The sequence below is a fragment of the Dermacentor albipictus genome, chromosome 6, assembly GCF_038994185.2.
Source record: "Dermacentor albipictus isolate Rhodes 1998 colony chromosome 6, USDA_Dalb.pri_finalv2, whole genome shotgun sequence".
In the NCBI taxonomy this organism is placed as follows: Eukaryota; Metazoa; Arthropoda; class Arachnida; order Ixodida; family Ixodidae; genus Dermacentor; species Dermacentor albipictus.
Genome location: NC_091826.1, coordinates 131,587,542 through 131,609,736, shown reverse-complemented (window position 1 = coordinate 131,609,736; position 22,195 = coordinate 131,587,542). Strand labels below are relative to the sequence as shown.

Sequence of the window (22,195 nt, the reverse complement as noted above, 5' to 3'; positions counted from 1 at the left end):
ATTTTTTTTTTTGAATTGATGAACGTAAATCCTTATTAATCCAGGGCTTACCCTTGCGGCGCTTAGTCGAAACCACTTCAAACCGAATGAAATCTGAGGTCAACGAAAGCAGTTTATCCCTGAATATGACCCACAGACTGTCGATGCTACTAAATGAACTGTAATGCGCAAATATAGGCAGGAAATTATTTAACTCATTTGAGATAGCCTCATAATTAACCCTTCTATAATATATAGCCTTTCTCGGCCGCATTTTGGTGAATTCCACTTTTCTGCAACGAATAGTGCCTGCAACTACTTCATGATCACAGATCCCTGGTACTGGTGCAATGAAGTCTATGATATCTTTCTCGTTACTAAAGACCAAGTATAACGCATTTCCATCTGTACATCCAAAACGAGTAGGAAAATCAACAAAGTGGTAGAGCCGATAGGTCATTATTAGCTCGCAAAATGCCGACTGGAGCAATGACCTATTATTCTCTACAGGGCATAGGTAACGACATTCAACATCTGGCATGTTAAAGTCACCACCAAGAATTACCGTTTAGATGACTGGGCTGAGAGTGACCTTGAAAGGCTGATAAATGGTTCAACAGTGTTCAAAGTAGGTGGTCTGTAGAAAGAACCGACAATAAGGGCGTTTCCATCTGAAAAGCATAGCCTGCACCATACATACTCTGAGGTATCGTCAGCTGAAAGAAATGGTGCACTTTCAATTGTGTCCACAACTAGAACAAACACCCACCCCCCCTCCCCACGCATTTCGGTCCTTTCTATATGCAGCATAGTCTGATGGAAATACCTCAGAATCCGCGATGTGAGGGTCTAGCCAGGATTCGGTGGCGATAACAACGTCAGGCTCCAATATCGATAGAAGGCCTGCAAAATCATTAGTTTTATTCTTCAGGCTTCGACAGTTTCCGACAATGAAAGAAAGTTGTTCGGGTCTATTTCTAATAAATCGGGAATAAGGCTGGGTGGAATAAGGCTGTTGTGCCAAAGGGAAATCGCATATCGCTAACGTTTTACAGAAGAGACCCTTCGAACATGCACATCGAGAACCGCAGTGTCGAAGCACAAATAGATGGGGCGCGAAGGCGGTCTCGGAGGCTTCATTGGTCTCGATGGTGCGTCGCCTGTTGTGCCAAAGGGAAACCGCATATCGCTAGCGTTTTACAGAAGAGATGCCTCGAACATGCACTGCGAGCACCGCATTGTCGAAGTACAGACGGATGGGGCGCGAAGGCGGTCTCGGAGGCTTCATTGGTTTCGATGGTGCGTCGCCTGTTGTGCCAAAGGGAAACCGCATATCGCTAGCGTTTTACAGAAGAGATGCCTCAAAAATGCACATCGAGCACCGCAGTGTCGAAGCACAGACGGATGGGGCGCGAAGGCGGTCTCGGAGGCTTCATTGGTCTCGATGGTGCGTCGCCTGTTGTGCCAAAGGGAAACCGCATATCGCTAGCGTTTTACAGAAGAGATGCCTCAAAAATGCACATCGAGCACCGCAGTGTCGAAGCACAGACGGATGGGGCGCGAAGGCGGTCTCGGAGGCTTCATTGGTCTCGATGGTGCGTCGCCTGTTGGGCCAAAGGGAAACCGCATATCGCTAGCGTTTTACAGAAGAGATGCCTCAAAAATGCACATCGAGCACCGCAGTGTCGAAGCACAGACGGATGGGGCGCGAAGGCGGTCTCGGAGGCTTCATTGGTGTTGATGGTGCGTCGCCTGTTGTGCCAAAGGGAAACCGCATATCGCTAGCGTTTTACAGAAGAGATGCCTCAAAAATGCACATCGAGCACCGCAGTGTCGAAGCACAGACGGATGGGGCGCGAAGGCGGTCTCGGAGGCTTCATTGGTCTCGATGGTGCGTCGCCTGTTGTGCCAAAGGGAAACCGCATATCGCTAGCGTTTTACAGAAGAGATGCCTCAAAAATGCACATCGAGCACCGCAGTGTCGAAGCACAGACGGATGGGGCGCGAAGGCGGTCTCGGAGGCTTCATTGGTCTCGATGGTGCGTCGCCTGTTGTGCCAAAGGGAAGCCGCATATCGCTAGCGTTTTACAGAAGAGATGCCTCAAAAATGCACATCGAGCACCGCAGTGTCGAAGCACAGACGGATGGGGCGCGAAGGCGGTCTTGGAGGCTTCATTGGTCTCGATGGTGCGTCGCCTGTTGTGCCAAAGGGAAACCGCATATCGCTAGCGTTTTACAGAAGAGATGCCTCAAAAATGCACATCGAGCACCGCAGTGTCGAAGCACAGACGGATGGGGCGCGAAGGCGGTCTTGGAGGCTTCATTGGTCTCGATGGTGCGTCGCCTGTTGTGCCAAAGGGAAACCGCATATCGCTAGCGTTTTACAGAAGAGATGCCTCAAAAATGCACATCGAGCACCGCAGTGTCGAAGCACAGACGGATGGGGCGCGAAGGCAGTCTTGGAGGCTTCATTGCTTTCGATGGTGCATCGCCTGTTGTGTAAAGGGAAATCGTATCTCGCTAGCGTTTTACAGAAGACACCCTTCGAACATGCACATCGAGCACCGCAGTGTCGAAGCAGAAACGGATTGGGTGCGAAAGCGGCCTTAGAGGCTTCATTGGTTTCGATGGTGCATCGCCTGTTGTGCCAAAGGGAAATCGCATATCGCTAGCGTTTTACTGAAGAGACCCTTCGAACATGCACATCGAGCACCGCAGTGTCGAAGCACAAAGGGATTGGGCGGGAAAGCGGCCCTGGAGGCTTCATTGGTTTCGATGGTGCATCGCCTGTTGTGCCAAAGGGAAATCGCATATCGCGAGTGTTTTACAGAAGAGATGCCTCGAACATGCACTACGAGCACCGCAGTGTCGAAGCACAAACGGATTGGGCAAGAAAGTGGCCTTGGAGGCTTCATTGGTCTCGATGGTGTGTCGCCTTCTGTGCCAAAGGGAAATCGCATATCGCGACCGTTTTACAGAAGAGACGCCTAGAACATGCACTGCGAGCACCGCAGTGTCGTAGCACAAGCAGATGGGGCGCGAAAGCGGTCTTGGAGGCTTCATTGATCTTGATGGTGCGTCGCCTGTTGTGCCAAAGGGAAATCGCATATCGCTAGCGTTTTACTGAAGAGACCCTTCGAACATGCACATCGAGCACCGCAGTGTCGAAGCACAAAGGGATTGGGCGGGAAAGCGGCCCTGGAGGCTTCATTGGTTTCGATGGTGCATCGCCTGTTGTGCCAAAGGGAAATCGCATATCGCGAGTGTTTTACAGAAGAGATGCCTCGAACATGCACTACGAGCACCGCAGTGTCGAAGCACAAACGGATTGGGCAAGAAAGTGGCCTTGGAGGCTTCATTGGTCTCGATGGTGTGTCGCCTTCTGTGCCAAAGGGAAATCGCATATCGCGACCGTTTTACAGAAGAGACGCCTAGAACATGCACTGCGAGCACCGCAGTGTCGTAGCACAAGCAGATGGGGCGCGAAAGCGGTCTTGGAGGCTTCATTGATCTTGATGGTGCGTCGCCTGTTGTGCCAAAGGGAAATCGCATATCGCTAGCGTTTTACAGATGAGACGCCTCCAATATGCACGGCGAGAGACAGAGAGAGAAAAAACTTTTATTTTTACGCCAGCGTCCGGCGCTCAACCCTGGTCGGTCAGCTTCGAGTCCTCACCCAACACGTCTCTGACGTGCTGGATAAGCACCAGCGGGAGAACATTAGTTGCATGGGGTGGTGGAGTGAGCCAGTCCGTCCATGACTGTGGCTTGATGTTAGTGGGAATGTTAGAGAGGGCTGACTGCAATTTGGGTTGAGTGTGAGGGCAATGCCACAGACAATGCTTTAGGGACGGATATTCCATGCAGTTCGGGTGTTTCGGGGGCCCAGGTAGGCCTTGAATATAGTGACGGAAAAGAGGAGTCACTATTGAGTATTGTTTGAAGTGTTCGGAAAATAGCCCTGTTTTTTGCGAGAGGTACGCAGGGGGAGTAATAAAGGCGATGGAATTGGTGTGAAGTTGCTTTAAAAGTGATGTGCCCTCCTTGTGCAAAGTCCTTCTGTGTTCCCTTGGGCTAAATTCGAGCCGCCATAGGCACGCAGGACCCGGAAATCTAACTGAGTGGGTGAGCTCATGAGCTCGGGAGTTCGCCCCCCCCCCCATGCCTTGGTGCCCGGGTATCCACAGCAAGGTAACACAGAGTGAAGGGTGTGCATCCAAGTGCCATTGAAGTAGGTGTGTATATGCTAAGGTAGCAAGTTGTCGCGAAGCATGCGGCATGCATCTTGGCTATCTGTGCGAATTAAAATGCGTTGGGTAGGATGATGAGGCCGGGTGACTGCTACGAGAATAGCAAGAGCCTCTGCATCAGGTGGGTCGGGGGCTCCTGTGTGCGCGTTTACATGCTCGTAGTATGGGCCGACTACTGCAGTTAGACATCTACCCTCCGAGTGACTAGCGTCCGTATATTAATACGTAGTGTCTGGTAGTGAGCTTTCCCTATTTATTCGTTTGACTAACTGGGAGCGGCGTGCTTCGTGTTTGTACGGCTGTATATGTTGTGGTATGGGTAGGACCGTGAATCTGGGTGGTGAGTCCCATGGTGGTGAATACAACGGTGGAAGAGGCGGTAGGGCACCTGTCTGGTATCCATGATGTTCGAGCAGTTTGCGCCCTTGTGGGGATGTTTGAAGCCTTTGAATTTGCACTTGTCTGCAAACTGTAATGCGTTCATCAAGTGTGTTTGACAACCCAGTGGCGGTCACAAGGTCGTTTGCGGCAATCGAGGTACTCCTAAAGCTAATTTCGTATATTGGCGGAGCGCCGTTTCTAATTTGGTGTGCTGGGTCTTAGTGAGAGATTTATATGGAAGTTGGTAGAGCACACGGGAGTAGACAAATGCTTCAAAAATCCTTCGAAGTTCTTGCTCCTTTAGTCCTCTGTGTTTAGTTGTTACTCTAGATAGCATGTGGTATATCTGGTTTAGTTGTCGGATTGATTTTTACAACCATACTTCAGCTCTACCGTCATCCTCTGTATGGATATGGGTGTGCAAGTGTAAATGCGAGTATGTGGGTTCATGAGAGTATATACGAGTACGTGTATTTATAAGTATGTATACATATGTATATGTGTATGTGTATATATGTATGTATGATGCAGATGTGTTTGCATGTATGCTGTTGCCGAATATTCTGTAGAGGGGGCTGCGGACCTCGTCAAGCTGCCTACTGGAGCAGCTTTTACTTGCAGCCTCCTCCATCAAGTAGATGGAAATAAAGCTATTCTATCTCTCTATTTTGATGTTACATCGGCGCGGTATTTCAGTGTGTTCGATATGGAGACTGATGCTTTGGTACTGCTCTTCCGCACGGCGGCCTATTTGATTAGTTACTACTATGTACTCAGATTTTGTTGGAGAACACTTAAGCCCAATGCCGTTACCGTATTCGTGAATGGTATCTAAGCCTGACTGGATGGTGTGCTCCTGTTCTCCTAGGGACCCCTTGTAACACCATATTTATAATATCGTCTGCATAACTATTGTGTTCGAGTAGTACGATGGAAGAGGGCCGGGCAGGCAGATCGAGCAAAGCAATATTGAAGAAAGTGGGTGATAGGATTGAGCCTTGAGGGACTCCTACACTCAGAGGGCATGGCGCTGAAAGCTCTCCATTGATTTGAATTTCTATAGAGCGACCGGTACGAAAATCTTTAATATAATTGTAGAGGCGGGCGCCGGTTCGTAAGGTCAAGAGGTTCTTGAGGACAGCGGAGTGTTTCACGTGGTCGAACGCCTTGTGTATATCTACACCTGCGATTACTCTGGTTTGTACGAGACTGTGATATTGATAAACATCTTCCGAGATACGAAGCATGGTATCCTGAGTGCTAACATGTGATCTAAAGCCTGTCATTGTGTACGGAAAAGCACTGCTGTTTTCTAAGCGTCAGTTGATATGGTTAAGGGCCATGCGTTCCATCAGTTTGCTTACACACGACGTTAAAGATACAGGACGTAGGTTTGTGATACCGTTGGCTGGTTTGCCGGGTTTCGGGATTGCTGTTATTATTGCCGTTTTCCATTCGTCTGGAATGATTCCGGATTCCCAAATATTGTTGATGTATTCTAAAAGTTGTTCTAACTGAGAAGAGGGTAAGTTACGAAGTGTACTATAAGTAATCCCATCTTTGCCCGGCGTCGCGTTTTGTTTCAGCGAAGAGAGAGCCTATGTAGATCAGCTAAAGTAAACAGGCTGCTTATGCCTGTTGTACTCTCTTCGAGCGACTCAGTTGGGTAATCCGGAAGTTGTTGTGCATTTTGGTCCAAGGGATAGAACGTCTGACGAATTTCATCAGCTATTTCTTCGCGTGTCGGGCCAGAGCTCAGCATTATCGTGTCCATGGTGCGCCGTGCTTTTCCTTGGCCCAATAGTCATCTTAAGATATTCCACACTCTCGCAGTATCTAGGCGGCCGTTGAGCTTGTCTCATGTTTCTAACCAGTTTTCGGTGCAAAGTTTTTGCGCGTATTCTTGTGCTTCTAATGTTATTTGCTCAATACGTTTGTGAAGGCTATGATTCTGTTTATGTTTTTTCCAATTCTGCACTATCCTGTGTCTTTTATCCCATAAGTTAAGCAGATGAGAGTCTATGTGTGGGTTTTCAGCAGTATGCGCAATCATTTTGGTGTACTTTTTCCTCGTCTCGCTAATATTCTTTACCCATGAATGTAGGTCCGGCTGTTCGTCGGCCCTGTCTAGGTCTGATCGGAATCGGTGCCAGTCACTAAGTTGTGTACTAGAAGCTGCGTTAGCAAGGCGAGCCTTAGAGCGAGGAATGCTCAGAGTAACTTCAATGATGTGCTGGTCACTTCCAAAACTTTCGTGAAAATTCGCCCAAGTTACATTTCCGATTCCGCGGTACCAGCTTAAGTCGGGGTTAGAGTCACGTTCAACACTGTTTTCTTGGTGCGTGGGCTCGGTTGTGTCATTAAAAAATGTATACTTGTTATCTTGCATTTTTCTTTCGAGGTGCTGCCCTGCTTTAGTTGTGCGCTGGTAGACCCATGATAAGTTATGTGTATTGAAATCCCCAGCTATAATGATGTCTTTGTCCTAATGTAGCTTTGTGTACGTGTCCACCCATTTCAGAGAAGGACAGTCGAGCCTTGGGACCCAGTATGCATTGATAATTAGAACGTCACGGCTGCCGAAGTGGTATTGGACAGTAACGTGCTCCGGAGTCGAATTGTTTATGGAATCAGTATCGATTCGTATAGCTGGAATATGTTTGGCCACGTATGTTACAGTGGTAATCGGAATGGCCACACCCCGTGGAGCTGTTTTGTCTCGTTTAGTAATACTTCCTTGGTTAAAGTGTTCATATCCCGGTAATGATATACGTCCGCAAGCTTCTTGAATTAAAAGGATATCTGGTTTCTGCGCTTCTCGGCAGATGAATTGTTGTAAGAGAGCCTTCTTCCTTCGAAGGCTCCTGCAATTCCATTGCCATATTACTAAAGGTCCATTAGGGCCTGCCATATTACTGATTTGCCGAGCCGGAGGGCTCATCGACCTTGGACTGCGTGGATGTCTATGCATGCGCGAATATTTGTGCGTTGGCCACTAGCTGTTGAAGGACGACATCAGTGCGTGCAATTTCTTGTTTTAGATATTGCATTTCAGCCTGTATCGTGGGAATCACTGCAACCTCATTCGCGAGGCTGTCTACTTTAGCCGTTAAAACCTGGACCGCTCGTTCAAGGCGCTGCATGGTTGTTTGGTCCGGCATGTGCGATGATGTTGTAGATGGTGTCATAGGGTGCTGAAGAGCTTGAGAGTACGAGTAATGAAGAACTGGAGTCCGTAAAATAGAACGGGTTGACTGTGAAGTGTTAGGTGAGGATTGTGAGGAATTAGTAGGTAGGTTTCGACGGACTGGCTCACCGTTATCAGAGGCTGGCTGGCTCTTGTCATTTCTGGGACGAATCGGCTCCGGAGTGGTGGATCACTTGGCGGCCTTAGACGGCGGGCTTCCATTTAGAGATTTTTTTGTAATGGTTTGGTTGGCACTGCGACTTCGGCTGCGGTTGCGGCTGCGACTGCGGCTGCGACTGCGGTTGCGGCTGCGACTCCGGCTGCGACTCGTCTGGCGTAGCACGGAAAACCGGTTGGAAGTAGCGATGGAGGCGTCTGCGGTCTTGTCACTTATAGTGACTCTTGTGTCCTGTTGACGGGGACGGTGTGTCCCCTGTGGCAATTCAGGGAAATCTGGTGTGTACTGGAAGGGCTTCGTGTTGCGTATCCGTCGGCGACGGTGCTTGGATGCCCGCGAACGCGCCGCGCGCTCTGCTTTTTTTCTATCTGGGCAGTATTTCGAAGTCGGCGAATGTTCACCGCTGCAATTATGGCAGTAGGGGAAGCACTCATGGGGAGGTATGCTTTGCGCACTGGGAAATGTTCTACTGCAATGATGGCACACGCAATACGTTGAACGATTTGGGCATACGTCGGTGGCGTGACCGAGCGTGAAGCAGTGCGAGCACATCGAACTTATGTGTCGAAATGGGTAGAGGCGCTGGACAACACGAATAATAAGGGCAAATCTGGGTAAACGTGGGCCTTCTACCATCACCATCACGGTGTTGGACGTGCCTATTCGGCGGATTGTCAGGAGTTTCGTTTGTTCTACTTCCACAATACTCTGCAGCTCTCCGTCGGAGACCGACGGAGAGGATCAGCGGATCAGCGGATCATAGGATCAGCGGCCACGTAGGTGTTTGTCTCGTAAGCTGCATCGTTGATAGTGATGCTCTTTAGTTCCGCGAGCTTGTCGGCAGCAGATCGACGATAGGTGTCAACGGCTGCCAGGTTTCGTATGGTGCGCATTTTGAAGTATGTGTCGCTGCGTTCCACTGTGTTGAGTCCTGCCGCCGAGCGGATAGCATTCCGAGGGTACCAACGTCGACTGCAGCAAGGTTCAGGCATGCCATGAATTTAACAATCACAGTGGTGGCTTGTTGCTGGCGCTGCGTTGACCCTAGGGTGCGCCAGTGGCCGAATGTCGAAGCGGACGCCACTGCTTCCTCGATGTCCATGCTTCGGAAGCCCACGAACGCGCGTGGCGTCAGTGGTGTGGAGGTGGCGTCCAGCCAAGGACTAGGCTTAGTGGCCAGCGGCCGGGTAAGCCGGCCAAGTTCTTCCATTAATTGCGGAGAAATCATGAAAAGTTCGTCTCGCCGGAAGGTGGGTACCTTGAGACGTCTTCCTAGCACAAGTTTGGAGTCCTGTCGAAGAAGATTCCGTTGATAGGGTGAAAACTTCGAGGAGCCGACGTGGATCCATGCTGACTCGGCGAGCGCGTCTCGGCGTCCCCCCGAGCGAGCACCGCATTGTCGAAGCCCAAACGGAAGGGGCGCGAAGGCGGTCTTGGAGGCTTCATTGGTCTTGATGGTGCGTCGCCTGTTGCGCCAAAGGGAAACCGCATATCGCTAGCGTTTTACAGAAGAGATGCCTCGAACATGCACTGCGAGCACCGCATTGTCGAAGCCCAAACGGAAGGGGCGCGAAGGCGGTCTTGGAGGCTTCATTGGTCTTGATGGTGCGTCGCCTGTTGCGCCAAAGGGAAACCGCATATCGCTAGCGTTTTACAGAAGAGATGCCTCGAACATGCACTGCGAGCACCGCATTGTCGAAGCCCAAACGGAAGGGGCGCGAAGGCGGTCTTGGAGGCTTCATTGGTCATGATGGTGCGTCGCCTGTTGCGCCAAAGGGAAACCGCATATCGCTAGCGTTTTACAGAAGAGATGCCTCGAACATGCACTGCGAGCACCGCATTGTCGAAGCCCAAACGGAAGGGGCGCGAAGGCGGTCTTGGAGGCTTCATTGGTCTTGATGGTGCGTCGCCTGTTGCGCCAAAGGGAAACCGCATATCGCTAGCGTTTTACAGAAGAGATGCCTCGAACATGCACTGCGAGCACCGCATTGTCGAAGCCCAAACGGAAGGGGCGCGAAGGTGGTCTTGGAGGCTTCATTGGTCTTGATGGTGCGTCGCCTGTTGCGCCAAAGGGAAACCGCATATCGCTAGCGTTTTACAGAAGAGATGCCTCGAACATGCACTGCGAGCACCGCATTGTCGAAGCCCAAACGGAAGGGGCGCGAAGGCGGTCTTGGAGGCTTCATTGGTATTGATGGTGCGTCGCCTGTTGCGCCAAAGGGAAACCGCATATCGCTAGCGTTTTACAGAAGAGATGCCTCGAACATGCACTGCGAGCACCGCATTGTCGAAGCCCGAACGGAAGGGGCGCGAAGGCGGTCTTGGAGGCTTCATTGGTCTTGATGGTGCGTCGCCTGTTGCGCCAAAGGGAAACCGCATATCGCTAGCGTTTTACAGAAGAGATGCCTCGAACATGCACTGCGAGCACCGCATTGTCGAAGCCCAAACGGAAGGGGCGCGAAGGCGGTCTTGGAGGCTTCATTGGTGTTGATGGTGCGTCGCCTGTTGCGTCAAAGGGAAACCGCATATCGCTAGCGTTTTACAGAAGAGATGCCTCGAACATGCACTGCGAGCACCGCATTGTCGAAGCACAAACGGAAGGGGCGCGAAGGCGGTCTTGGAGGCTTCATTGGTGTTGATGGTGCGTCGCCTGTTGTGCCAAAGGGAAACCGCATATCGCTAGCGTTTTACAGAAGAGATGCCTCGAACATGCACTGTGAGCACCGCATTGTCGAAGCACAAACGGAAGGGGCGCGAAGGCGGTCTTGGAGGCTTCATTGGTGTTGATGGTGCGTCGCCTGTTGTGCCAAAGGGAAACCGCATATCGCTAGCGTTTTACAGAAGAGATGCCTCGAACATGCACTGCGAGCACCGCATTGTCGAAGCACAAACGGAAGGGGCGCGAAGGCGGTCTTGGAGGCTTCATTGGTGTTGATGGTGCGTCGCCTGTTGTGCCAAAGGGAAACCGCATATCGCTAGCGTTTTACAGAAGAGATGCCTCGAACATGCACTGCGAGCACCGCATTGTCGAAGCACAAACGGAAGGGGCGCGAAGGCGGTCTTGGAGGCTTCATTGGTCTTGATGGTGCGTCGCCTGTTGTGCCAAAGGGAAACCGCATATCGCTAGCGTTTTACAGAAGAGATGCCTCGAACATGCACTGCGAGCACCGCATTGTCGAAGCACAAGCGGAAGGGGCGCGGAGGCGGTCTTGGAGGCTTCATTGGTCTTGATGGTGCGTCGCCTGTTGTGCCAAAGGAAACCGCATATCGCTAGCGTTTTACAGAAGAGATGCCTCGAACATGCACTGCGAGCACCGCATTGTCGAAGCACAAACGGAAGGGGCGCGAAGGCGGTCTTGGAGGCTTCATTGGTGTTGATGGTGCGTCGCCTGTTGTGCCAAAGGGAAACCGCATATCGCTAGCGTTTTACAGAAGAGATGCCTCGAACATGCACTGCGAGCACCGCATTGACGAAGCACAAACGGAAGGGGCGCGAAGGCGGTCTTGGAGGCTTCATTGGTCTTGATGGTGCGTCGCCTGTTGTGCCAAAGGGAAACCGCATATCGCTAGCGTTTTACAGAAGAGATGCCTCGAACATGCACTGCGAGCACCGCATTGTCGAAGCACAAACGGAAGGGGCGCGAAGGCGGTCTTGGAGGCTTCATTGGTCTTGATGGTGCGTCGCCTGTTGTGCCAAAGGGAAACCGCATATCGCTAGCGTTTTACAGAAGACATGCCTCGAACATGCACTGCGAGCACCGCATTGTCGAAGCACAAACGGATGGGGCGCGAATGCGGTCTTGGAGGCTTCATTGGTGTTGATGGTGCGTCGCCTGTTGTGCCAAAGGGAAACCGCATATCGCTAGCGTTTTACAGAAGAGATTCCTCGAACATGCACTGCGAGCACCGCATTGTCGAAGCAAAAACGGATGGGGCGCGAATGCGGTCTTGGAGGCTTCATTGGTCTTGATGGTGCGTCGCCTGTTGTGCCAAAGGGAAACCGCATATCGCTAGCGTTTTACAGAAGACATGCCTCGAACATGCACTGCGAGCACCGCATTGTCGAAGCACAAACGGATGGGGCGCGAATGCGGTCTTGGAGGCTTCATTGGTCTTGATGGTGCGTCGCCTGTTGTGCCAAAGGGAAACCGCATATCGCTAGCGTTTTACAGAAGACATGCCTCGAACATGCACTGCGAGCACCGCATTGTCGAAGCACAAACGGATGGGGCGCGAATGCGGTCTTGGAGGCTTCATTGGTCTTGATGGTGCGTCGCCTGTTGTGCCAAAGGGAAACCGCATATCGCTAGCGTTTTACAGAAGAGATGCCTCGAACATGCACTGCGAGCACCGCATTGTCGAAGCAAAAACGGATGGGGCGCGAATGCGGTCTTGGAGGCTTCATTGGTTTTGATGGTGCGTCGCCTGTTGTGCCAAAGGGAAACCGCATATCGCTAGCGTTTTACAGAAGAGATGCCTCGAACATGCACTGCGAGCACCGCATTGTCGAAGCACAAACGGATGGGGCGCGAATGCGGTCTTGGAGGCTTCATTGGTCTTGATGGTGCGTCGCCTGTTGTGCCAAAGGGAAACCGCATATCGCTAGCGTTTTACAGAAGACATGCCTCGAACATGCACTGCGAGCACCGCATTGTCGAAGCACAAACGGAAGGGGCGCGAAGGCGGTCTTGGAGGCTTCATTGGTGTTGATGGTGCGTCGCCTGTTGTGCCAAAGGGAAACCGCATATCGCTAGCGTTTTACAGAAGAGATTCCTCGAACATGCACTGCGAGCACCGCGTTGTCGAAGCAAAAACGGATGGGGCGCGAATGCGGTCTTGGAGGCTTCATTGGTCTTGATGGTGCGTCGCCTGTTGTGCCAAAGGGAAACCGCATATCGCTAGCGTTTTACAGAAGACATGCCTCGAACATGCACTGCGAGCACCGCATTGTCGAAGCACAAACGGAAGGGGCGCGAAGGCGGTCTTGGAGGCTTCATTGGTCTTGATGGTGCGTCGCCTGTTGTGCCAAAGGGAAACCGCATATCGCTAGCGTTTTACAGAAGACATGCCTCGAACATGCACTGCGAGCACCGCATTGTCGAAGCACAAACGGATGGGGCGCGAATGCGGTCTTGGAGGCTTCATTGGTCTTGATGGTGCGTCGCCTGTTGTGCCAAAGGGAAACCGCATATCGCTAGCGTTTTACAGAAGAGATGCCTCGAACATGCACTGCGAGCACCGCATTGTCGAAGCAAAAACGGATGGGGCGCGAATGCGGTCTTGGAGGCTTCATTGGTCTTGATGGTGCGTCGCCTGTTGTGCCAAAGGGAAACCGCATATCGCTAGCGTTTTACAGAAGAGATGCCTCGAACATGCACTGCGAGCACCGCATTGTCGAAGCACAAACGGATGGGGCGCGAATGCGGTCTTGGAGGCTTCATTGGTGTTGATGGTGCGTCGCCTGTTGTGCCAAAGGGAAACCGCATATCGCTAGCGTTTTACAGAAGAGATTCCTCGAACATGCACTGCGAGCACCGCATTGTCGAAGCACAAACGGAAGGGGCGCGAAGGCGGTCTTGGAGGCTTCATTGGTGTTGATGGTGCGTCGCCTGTTGTGCCAAAGGGAAACCGCATATCGCTAGCGTTTTACAGAAGAGATGCCTCGAACATGCACTGCGAGCACCGCATTGTCGAAGCACAAACGGATGGGGCGCGAATGCGGTCTTGGAGGCTTCATTGGTGTTGATGGTGCGTCGCCTGTTGTGCCAAAGGGAAACCGCATATCGCTAGCGTTTTACAGAAGAGATGCCTCGAACATGCACTGCGAGCACCGCATTGTCGAAGCACAAACGGAAGGGGCGCGAAGGCGGTCTTGGAGGCTTCATTGGTGTTGATGGTGCGTCGCCTGTTGTGCCAAAGGGAAACCGCATATCGCTAGCGTTTTACAGAAGAGATGCCTCGAACATGCACTGCGAGCACCGCATTGTCGAAGCACAAACGGATGGGGCGCGAATGCGGTCTTGGAGGCTTCATTGGTGTTGATGGTTCGTCGCCTGTTGTGCCAAAGGGAAACCGCATATCGCTAGCGTTTTACAGAAGAGATGCCTCGAACATGCACTGCGAGCACCGCATTGTCGAAGCACAAACGGATGGGGCGCGAATGCGGTCTTGGAGGCTTCATTGGTGTTGATGGTGCGTCGCCTGTTGTGCCAAAGGGAAACCGCATATCGCTAGCGTTTTACAGAAGAGATGCCTCGAACATGCACTGCGAGCACCGCATTGTCGAAGCACAAACGGAAGGGGCGCGAAGGCGGTCTTGGAGGCTTCATTGGTCTTGATGGTGCGTCGCCTGTTGTGCCAAAGGGAAACCGCATATCGCTAGCGTTTTACAGAAGAGATGCCTCGAACATGCACTGCGAGCACCGCATTGTCAAAGCACAAACGGATGGGGCGCGAATGCGGTCTTGGAGGCTTCATTGGTCTTGATGGTGCGTCGCCTGTTGTGCCAAAGGGAAACCGCATATCGCTAGCGTTTTACAGAAGAGATGCCTCGAACATGCACTGCGAGCACCGCATTGTCGAAGCACAAACGGAAGGGGCGCGAAGGCGGTCTTGGAGGCTTCATTGGTGTTGATGGTGCGTCGCCTGTTGTGCCAAAGGGAAACCACATATCGCTAGCGTTTTACAGAAGAGATGCCTCGAACATGCACTGCGAGCACCGCATTGTCGAAGCACAAACGGATGGGGCGCGAATGCGGTCTTGGAGGCTTCATTGGTGTTGATGGTTCGTCGCCTGTTGTGCCAAAGGGAAACCGCATATCGCTAGCGTTTTACAGAAGAGATGCCTCGAACATGCGCTGCGAGCACCGCATTGTCGAAGCACAAACGGAAGGGGCGCGAAGGCGGTCTTGGAGGCTTCATTGGTGTTGATGGTGCGTCGCCTGTTGTGCCAAAGGGAAACCGCATATCGCTAGCGTTTTACAGAAGAGATGCCTCGAACATGCACTGCGAGCACCGCATTGTCGAAGCACAAACGGATGGGGCGCGAATGCGGTCTTGGAGGCTTCATTGGTGTTGATGGTGCGTCGCCTGTTGTGCCAAAGGGAAACCGCATATCGCTAGCGTTTTACAGAAGAGATGCCTCGAACATGCACTGCGAGCACCGCATTGTCGAAGCACAAACGGAAGGGGCGCGAAGGCGGTCTTGGAGGCTTCATTGGTGTTGATGGTGCGTCGCCTGTTGTGCCAAAGGGAAACCGCATATCGCTAGCGTTTTACAGAAGAGATGCCTCGAACATGCACTGCGAGCACCGCATTGTCGAAGCACAAACGGATGGGGCGCGAAGGCGGTCTTGGAGGCTTCATTGGTGTTGATGGTGCGTCGCCTGTTGTGCCAAAGGGAAACCGCATATCGCTAGCGTTTTACAGAAGAGATGCCTCGAACATGCACTGCGAGCACCGCATTGTCGAAGCCCAAACGGAAGGGGCGCGAAGGCGGTCTTGGAGGCTTCATTGGTCTTGATGGTGCGTCGCCTGTTGTGCCAAAGGGAAACCGCATATCGCTAGCGTTTTACAGAAGAGATGCCTCGAACATGCACTGCGAGCACCGCATTGTCGAAGCCCAAACGGATGGGGCGCGAAGGCGGTCTTGGAGGCTTCATTGGTGTTGATGGTGCGTCGCCTGTTGTGCCAAAGGGAAACCGCATATCGCTAGCGTTTTACAGAAGAGATGCCTCGAACATGCACTGCGAGCACCGCATTGTCGAAGCACAAACGGATGGGGCGCGAAGGCGGTCTTGGAGGCTTCATTGGTGTTGATGGTGCGTCGCCTGTTGTGCCAAAGGGAAACCGCATATCGCTAGCGTTTTACAGAAGAGATGCCTCGAACATGCACTGCGAGCACCGCATTGTCGAAGCCCAAACGGAAGGGGCGCGAAGGCGGTCTTGGAGGCTTCATTGGTCTTGATGGTGCGTCGCCTGTTGTGCCAAAGGGAAACCGCATATCGCTAGCGTTTTACAGAAGAGATGCCTCGAACATGCACTGCGAGCACCGCATTGTCGAAGCACAAACGGATGGGGCGCGAAGGCGGTCTTGGAGGCTTCATTGGTGTTGATGGTGCGTCGCCTGTTGTGCCAAAGGGAAACCGCATATCGCTAGCGTTTTACAGAAGAGATGCCTCGAACATGCACTGCGAGCACCGCATTGTCGAAGCACAAACGGATGGGGCGCGAAGGCGGTCTTGGAGGCTTCATTGGTCTTGATGGTGCGTCGCCTGTTGTGCCAAAGGGAAACCGCATATCGCTAGCGTTTTACAGAAGAGATGCCTCGAACATGCACTGCGAGCACCGCATTGTCGAAGCCCAAACGGAAGGGGCGCGAAGGCGGTCTTGGAGGCTTCATTGGTCTCGACGGTGCGTTGCCTGGTGTGCCACATGGAAAGCGCATATTGCTAGAAATGGAAAGAACAGACGCAGCGAGCATTGGCAGTGAGCACCGCGGCGTCGAAGCACAAATGGAAACGTTGTGGGCGCGGTTGCGGACGCTATATTTATACATTGATATCGACGGTGCGTCGCCTGGTGTCCTATTTGGACACCGCCTAATGCAGCATGTCGAAAGAAGAGGTGCTGCAACATGCAGAGCGAGCATCATGACGTTGAAGCACAAACGGAAAGGTGCGAGCGGGGCGCTTTTCTTGTCCACCCCCAGGCGCCTTCCTCCTTTGGCGCTCGCTTCCCTTTTGACGACAAACACGATCTCGCCGATTCAACAGACGGGGGGCATCTACGCTTGCACGTGCAAGTAATTTGCTGTATGTAGTACTTTAATACTCTACTATACAGTTACGGGCATCACACACACGCAAAGGAAAATAAGAATGCATTTACTGAATATTTACATGTGTTTCAAACTGCCGAGCCGTCTGGCAGGTCGTGCAATAATTCGTGACTACCTCGCTTTTCTCGCTGCACGGATAATCTCTTTCATGCGAAAGCTCCGCCCGAAAATATAAAGATGTTCCCCACTTGTTTCTGTGGCGGTATATCTTCCTGTTGAATTTGTTAAAATATAATTGTCACTTAGAATGCGAACATCTTCATCAAAGCTGAATGTTTCTGAGTGCATGCTAGCCGTTGTGGCTCAGAAACTAATGCTGCTTTTGCTTAGCATGAACGCACGTCTTCCATTTATGCTACAGCAGTTCCATTTCAGGAGTTGGGAAAGGAAAATCTTTAGTCGTATACATTGTACTTTCTTGCAGTTTATAAGCCTATATTCATGCAATGAAACGCCGAAGCGAATACATTTCTAGCAATTATATGATAAAAACACGAAGCTTACCATTACGTTTTTTTCAATAGATGGCTAGATGGAACATGAATGTATCTATCGAGTTCTATCCTGGTTCTAATAAACTGCTTGCACTGTCTTTCATGCCGAAAGCTTCGGGCTAGTTTTACGGTGATTTCGAAACAGAGCATTCGTTCGAATCTTTAAATATATACTAAACAGCTACACGTCAATGTTCTGAACTATCCTGCTGTGCACATTCTTGATAGTCAGTGCAGCAACGCGACCTTGTGTAGGTTGAGTTAAAACATTTCGTCTGAATGTTTGCTTTAATTAAAATCGTTTGACTGTCGTTGACATGCGCGAGCTGAAGAATGAAACAAGTTTTAGTTGTACTGTAGACGAGCTCTAGCCTTATCACCGACATGTTTTTTGTTCATCTAGATGTTTTCTTTAGCTCGCACGTCAACAAACGCCCTCAGTAGCCCAAAACCGCACATTGGGTTTCTTGCCTATTCAATAAAAGCAAGCAAAGGTAAATTCCTAAATGTTTACCTGCGATAAAGAAGTGCGCAGAGCGGTAGTGATCAGTGAAAAAAATTCACCGATGATTACCATACCCGCTAATACAAAATGTGAGCGCAGCTCTACATGTGTTTTCATTTCGCCATATATTGGCTGACGCAAATGGTTTGTCGCGTGCGGCATGTAGCAGATGGAGCGGCGTGTGGCCCGACTGCCTCTCTAAACGAGAGATTGCGATTTGGCCCGACAGCAAACGCCACAGACAGACCTCCGCTCATGCATCGCTTTGTTTCCATATATGGTAGCTCGCAGCATGCCTTATCGATGGCGCCATTGAAAAGACAAAGCACGCGCTACTCCGGCGCCATGTCGCAGCGATCGTCCGTTCAGACCACGGCTTGCGCTCCACTACGCTTTTCTTCTCCCGCGTTTGCCGTACCCCCCTCCTCCGCTTTTCTCGTCGCGCTCGCTTCGCTCGCGCCGTCTTTCCTCGCCCGCTGCGCTCCGCGTTCGCTCTTTCATCGTTCGCTGTGCTGGTTCGCTTGGTTGCGAAGAATGCCGACGCTCAGTACAGGAAAATTGTCGGTGTGACGCAAAAAAGTCCCCGTCACACCTCCTGCTTTCGTTTCTGCTTTCCACGGCTACAGCTTTCAATAGGTTTAGCTGCAGCTAACGTCAACAGCAATTTACAGTTTTACTCATTTTCGTCACATAAAAGTGGGGTTTGACGTGCATCTGCGCTAGAAAGACATCCTGCCAGTGCGCATCTAAACTTTAGACTTTCAACCTACCTTGCATCAAGCTGAGTGAATTTTCTGCACTTCAACAATATACATTGCCTTTTCCTTATTTAACCTCACATTGTAATCACGCCTTCTCTCGCCATCACCTGAGAACTTTCGCCCTCCCTTATTTTACCTTCACCAATCTTCCCTAAGGCGAACCTCACCTCACCGTCATCTCACCATGCGAGGGGGAGGAGAGATTAGGGTGAAGGCCCTCGTAAGGGCTCGCTCTCGTGAGGGTGCCCTCGTAAGGGCTCGCTCTCGTGAGGGTGCCCATGTCTGGTTTTTCTAGCTACCATGTACAGATGATACCTTACTTAAAATGTATTGAGTTTCTCTCTCTAAAATCCTGGCTTGTGGTGTAACATAAAGTTCCGCATGCACTGCTGAAGTAGGCAACTATTAATATTTTCTCCTGTGTTACTAAACAGCATCAGGCAGATGGTGATGCCCTGAAAGATTGAACTAGAGTTGACAACGCAACCAGTTATTTGCTAGGTCGTACTGCTAGATCTTTGGCAATAGTAACAACTTCTGCCAGTGCTTTCGCGTCTTGTAAAAAAAATTTACCGAACGTGTTTGTGATACAAAAAGGATGACCGAAGAAAGATGTCTAATTTCTCAAGCGGCAAATAGCCAATTATAGGCACAAAGGACCGAAATATGCATTTCTAGTCATTGCAAGGTCAATGCTAGTGCGCTTCTTAGCCCATGATTTGTGTTTGTACAATGAAGGTTCGGCCGCTGATGCGCGGGAACAACTGGCCATTTGGCTTCAATCCGACCTCTATTGAATACAATTAGAATACTTATGCACACCCCATGCACTGTGGTAATCGATGTAAGCGAAATTTGGGGTACTGTTTGCGTTCACTGGCGATTTTTGGCGATGACGCTGATAGCTCACAGCAGTTGTCGTGTAATATTAAGTGTTACCTTGCGTGCCCCGCCCGTGTTTCTCTACGTGTTGCAGAAAACATGCATCCAGACGAGTTTGGTTGAGGCGTTGTTGTCCGTTATTGTTCGTAGCCTGCGAGTAAGTTAGCAGAGTCATTCTCTCGCAAGTACTGCTTGCTGTCGTCTTGACGCCGCAGTTCTTTAGTGCGGCTTTTCGTCAGCATGCTTTGCCATTTGTCCGCATGTGAAAAGCCAGCATGGCATTTATTTTTCATAAACAGCTGAAAGCTAAAAATTAACCTACAAATTTTATTAATAAAACTAATAATTTTAGAATAATAATTTTCTAATATTAGTAGCGTTTGTTTTATTGAAGAGACCCCAAACGAAGCGTGCTTTCTGACGACGCATTTCCAATATTCTACGTTCATCCGATGTATGCCAGCTGCCACGAGCGAAGAGTCACTTTTCTACACACGTTTCGCCCGAGTGCTGGCTTCAAGCATTCTCTCCTCTTTCCACTATACTTTATCCCCTCTGGGCTGTTGTAGGTGAGTACAAAAGTAAGCGCTGCAGCTTGTGCCATGGTCTTACGGTGGACTAACGCGCAATTGTAGCCTCCCAGAGGCCATTGCGGCGACGCCCACCACGTTCTAGCTGGATAGGGTTCACAGATGCCTGTCCCACGTCCCTAACATTAGGCAGTATGCTGCTGTGGTGGCTTGCACGCCACGTCTCGTAGAGGGGGAGACTCGCCGAAGGGGCGTGGAAAACAGGACAGCAGCAGCAGTAGAAAAGTCGAATGAAGCAGCAAGCAAAGAAAGGTGCGCTTGAAAAATGTATGAGAAATGCCCGCATGAGCAACTCGCGCACTCGTCAATTCCTTGGGCGTGGTCGTCGCTGGCGGCCTGGGTGGGGATCCGCCCCATTTCTTGTAGAACGCTTGTTCGGTGACAGCGGCGTCGTCTTCATGACTATCGCCGGACGCTGAAACCAAAGCAGAGGATTAGATCGATGGCGCTAGGACTCACCACTCAGTAGAATCTCGTTAAGACAGAAACTAAAAACAGCAGATAAGAACTTTCTATGTAACACGTGTCTTGTGCACGAGAAATATGTATAAGGGTGGATCACTGCATGACGTGCACCCTCTTGACACTGTTGTCAGAAACGTTTAGCACCATGAAATGAATATAACGGCCATATTGGCTATAGCTGACCGCCTAAACGTTCGGATTAACGCGAGCCTGAATTATCGGATTCGCAGAAAGTGACATTATTCCGAAAGAACTGCACGCAGGTATGCTTGCAATGCCACCTGGCCTGTCTGTATTTGTTCCTACATCAATCTTGCTCCTACACAGAGACATAAGTACTCTCAATTCATGGACCCAATCTCTATCCCCGGCCTACTTGAAAAGAAGTCAGAGATGCTCCGATAGCCGAATCCTAGCGGCTTTCTTCGCAACCGGCATTTTCGGGTACTTCGCATTCGCTTCATTTCCGCCCTCCTCGGCGCAAATATCTAAGGTGGAGTTGGCGGCAGTTGAAGCTTCTCGATGATTTTGAGCGACTAAAATTTGTAACAGCCACAGGAATCTTGCGAGACCGAGTCGCTATTTAAAGAAAAGCACAGGGCACACAACACATACCCACGTGAAACCATAACGAGGCTTCGACCAATTAACCACGATGATTGGCTTGTCCAGTGGTTTGAGCGCAGTCAGCGGCTGGTGGATTAACTAGACTTCAGTGTTCTCGGATTCAAGGAGGCTTTGGCAACTGGTCATAACAAATCATCGTACCTTCCGCACAATTCAGGTGCACTATAAGGTGTCCCGAATTATCAAGCCTGTTCGAATGATCGATCCGCGACTGCAGATGCTATGCCATTAAAAAGTATGAATGCTTGCTTGCTTAGATCATCCCATTCTTTCTTTAACGATGACTTAATGAGGTCGCCACATCAGAAGTGATTCTGTTTGCATTTTGCTCCATCATAGGGCCACGGGCGGCATTCTCGAGCGATCATTTTCGGGAGAATTCACTTGACTCGGTGGCGTTTGTTTTTTGGCACAGTCCCAGGAAGGCTGTCACCGCGCACGCCAACACTCCGGTGCCTAGACATGTGAAATATTGAGAAAGAGATAAGGGAATTCATCTTAGAATAGCGCCCTATGAGCAACACAGGGAACGAGCAAGTGTATCAGGAATCCATGACTTCTTCACAGCCAGAAAAAAAAGGTAGTTTATGTACGAACTATTTATTTCCTATGTTAGGTGTTACGTTTGCTTGGAGCAAATATTTTCCCGGGTGTTCGTTTAGTTTTCATGATTTTTGGTTTAGTGCACTGTTTTTCTACAGCTAGGGCAGCGGAACAGACCTGGCATGAACGCCCAATAAAGGCCCAGGAGGAGAAGCAGTAGCAGCAGAGGGAGGCAGAAGAACAGCAGGCGTCGGTTGTCCTTGTCCTGCCTGGAAGATAGCGTAGATCAGCTACGTGTTTTCTGAAAACAAGGTCTAGCACAGCATCGAGGTCTAGCACCACAATGAGGTCTAGCACTACGGGGGCGTGAGGCCGGCACTAATATGATTGGTCCACTCCCGCATTTTCTTCTGCCAACGCGCGTTATCTTCTGCACAGCCACCTCATCGCAATGGCAGCGCAGACGCAGATAGTCGTGCATCGGTGGCTACGGCATTCAGGGTAGAGCACGCAA

At 50.8% G+C, this 22,195-nt stretch overlaps 1 protein-coding gene across 5 annotated transcripts in view; it reads right to left on the bottom strand.

Annotated features, from left to right (window-relative positions):
- LOC135918618 (uncharacterized) overlaps positions 1-22,195 on the bottom strand; it is a 440,383-nt gene that overhangs the window by 236,099 nt on the left and 182,089 nt on the right. For 4 of the 5 annotated variants that reach the window (XM_065452238.1, XM_065452236.1, XM_065452237.1 and 1 more), the window contains 2 exons: positions 21,859-21,950; positions 20,348-20,461 (listed from right to left, as the gene is read on the bottom strand). In XM_065452238.1, coding sequence (XP_065308310.1) covers positions 20,348-20,461; positions 21,859-21,950 — 206 coding nt within the window. The remainder of the gene's footprint in view (positions 1-20,347; positions 20,462-21,858; positions 21,951-22,195) is intronic. The other variant, XM_070521095.1, reaches the window with a different exon arrangement.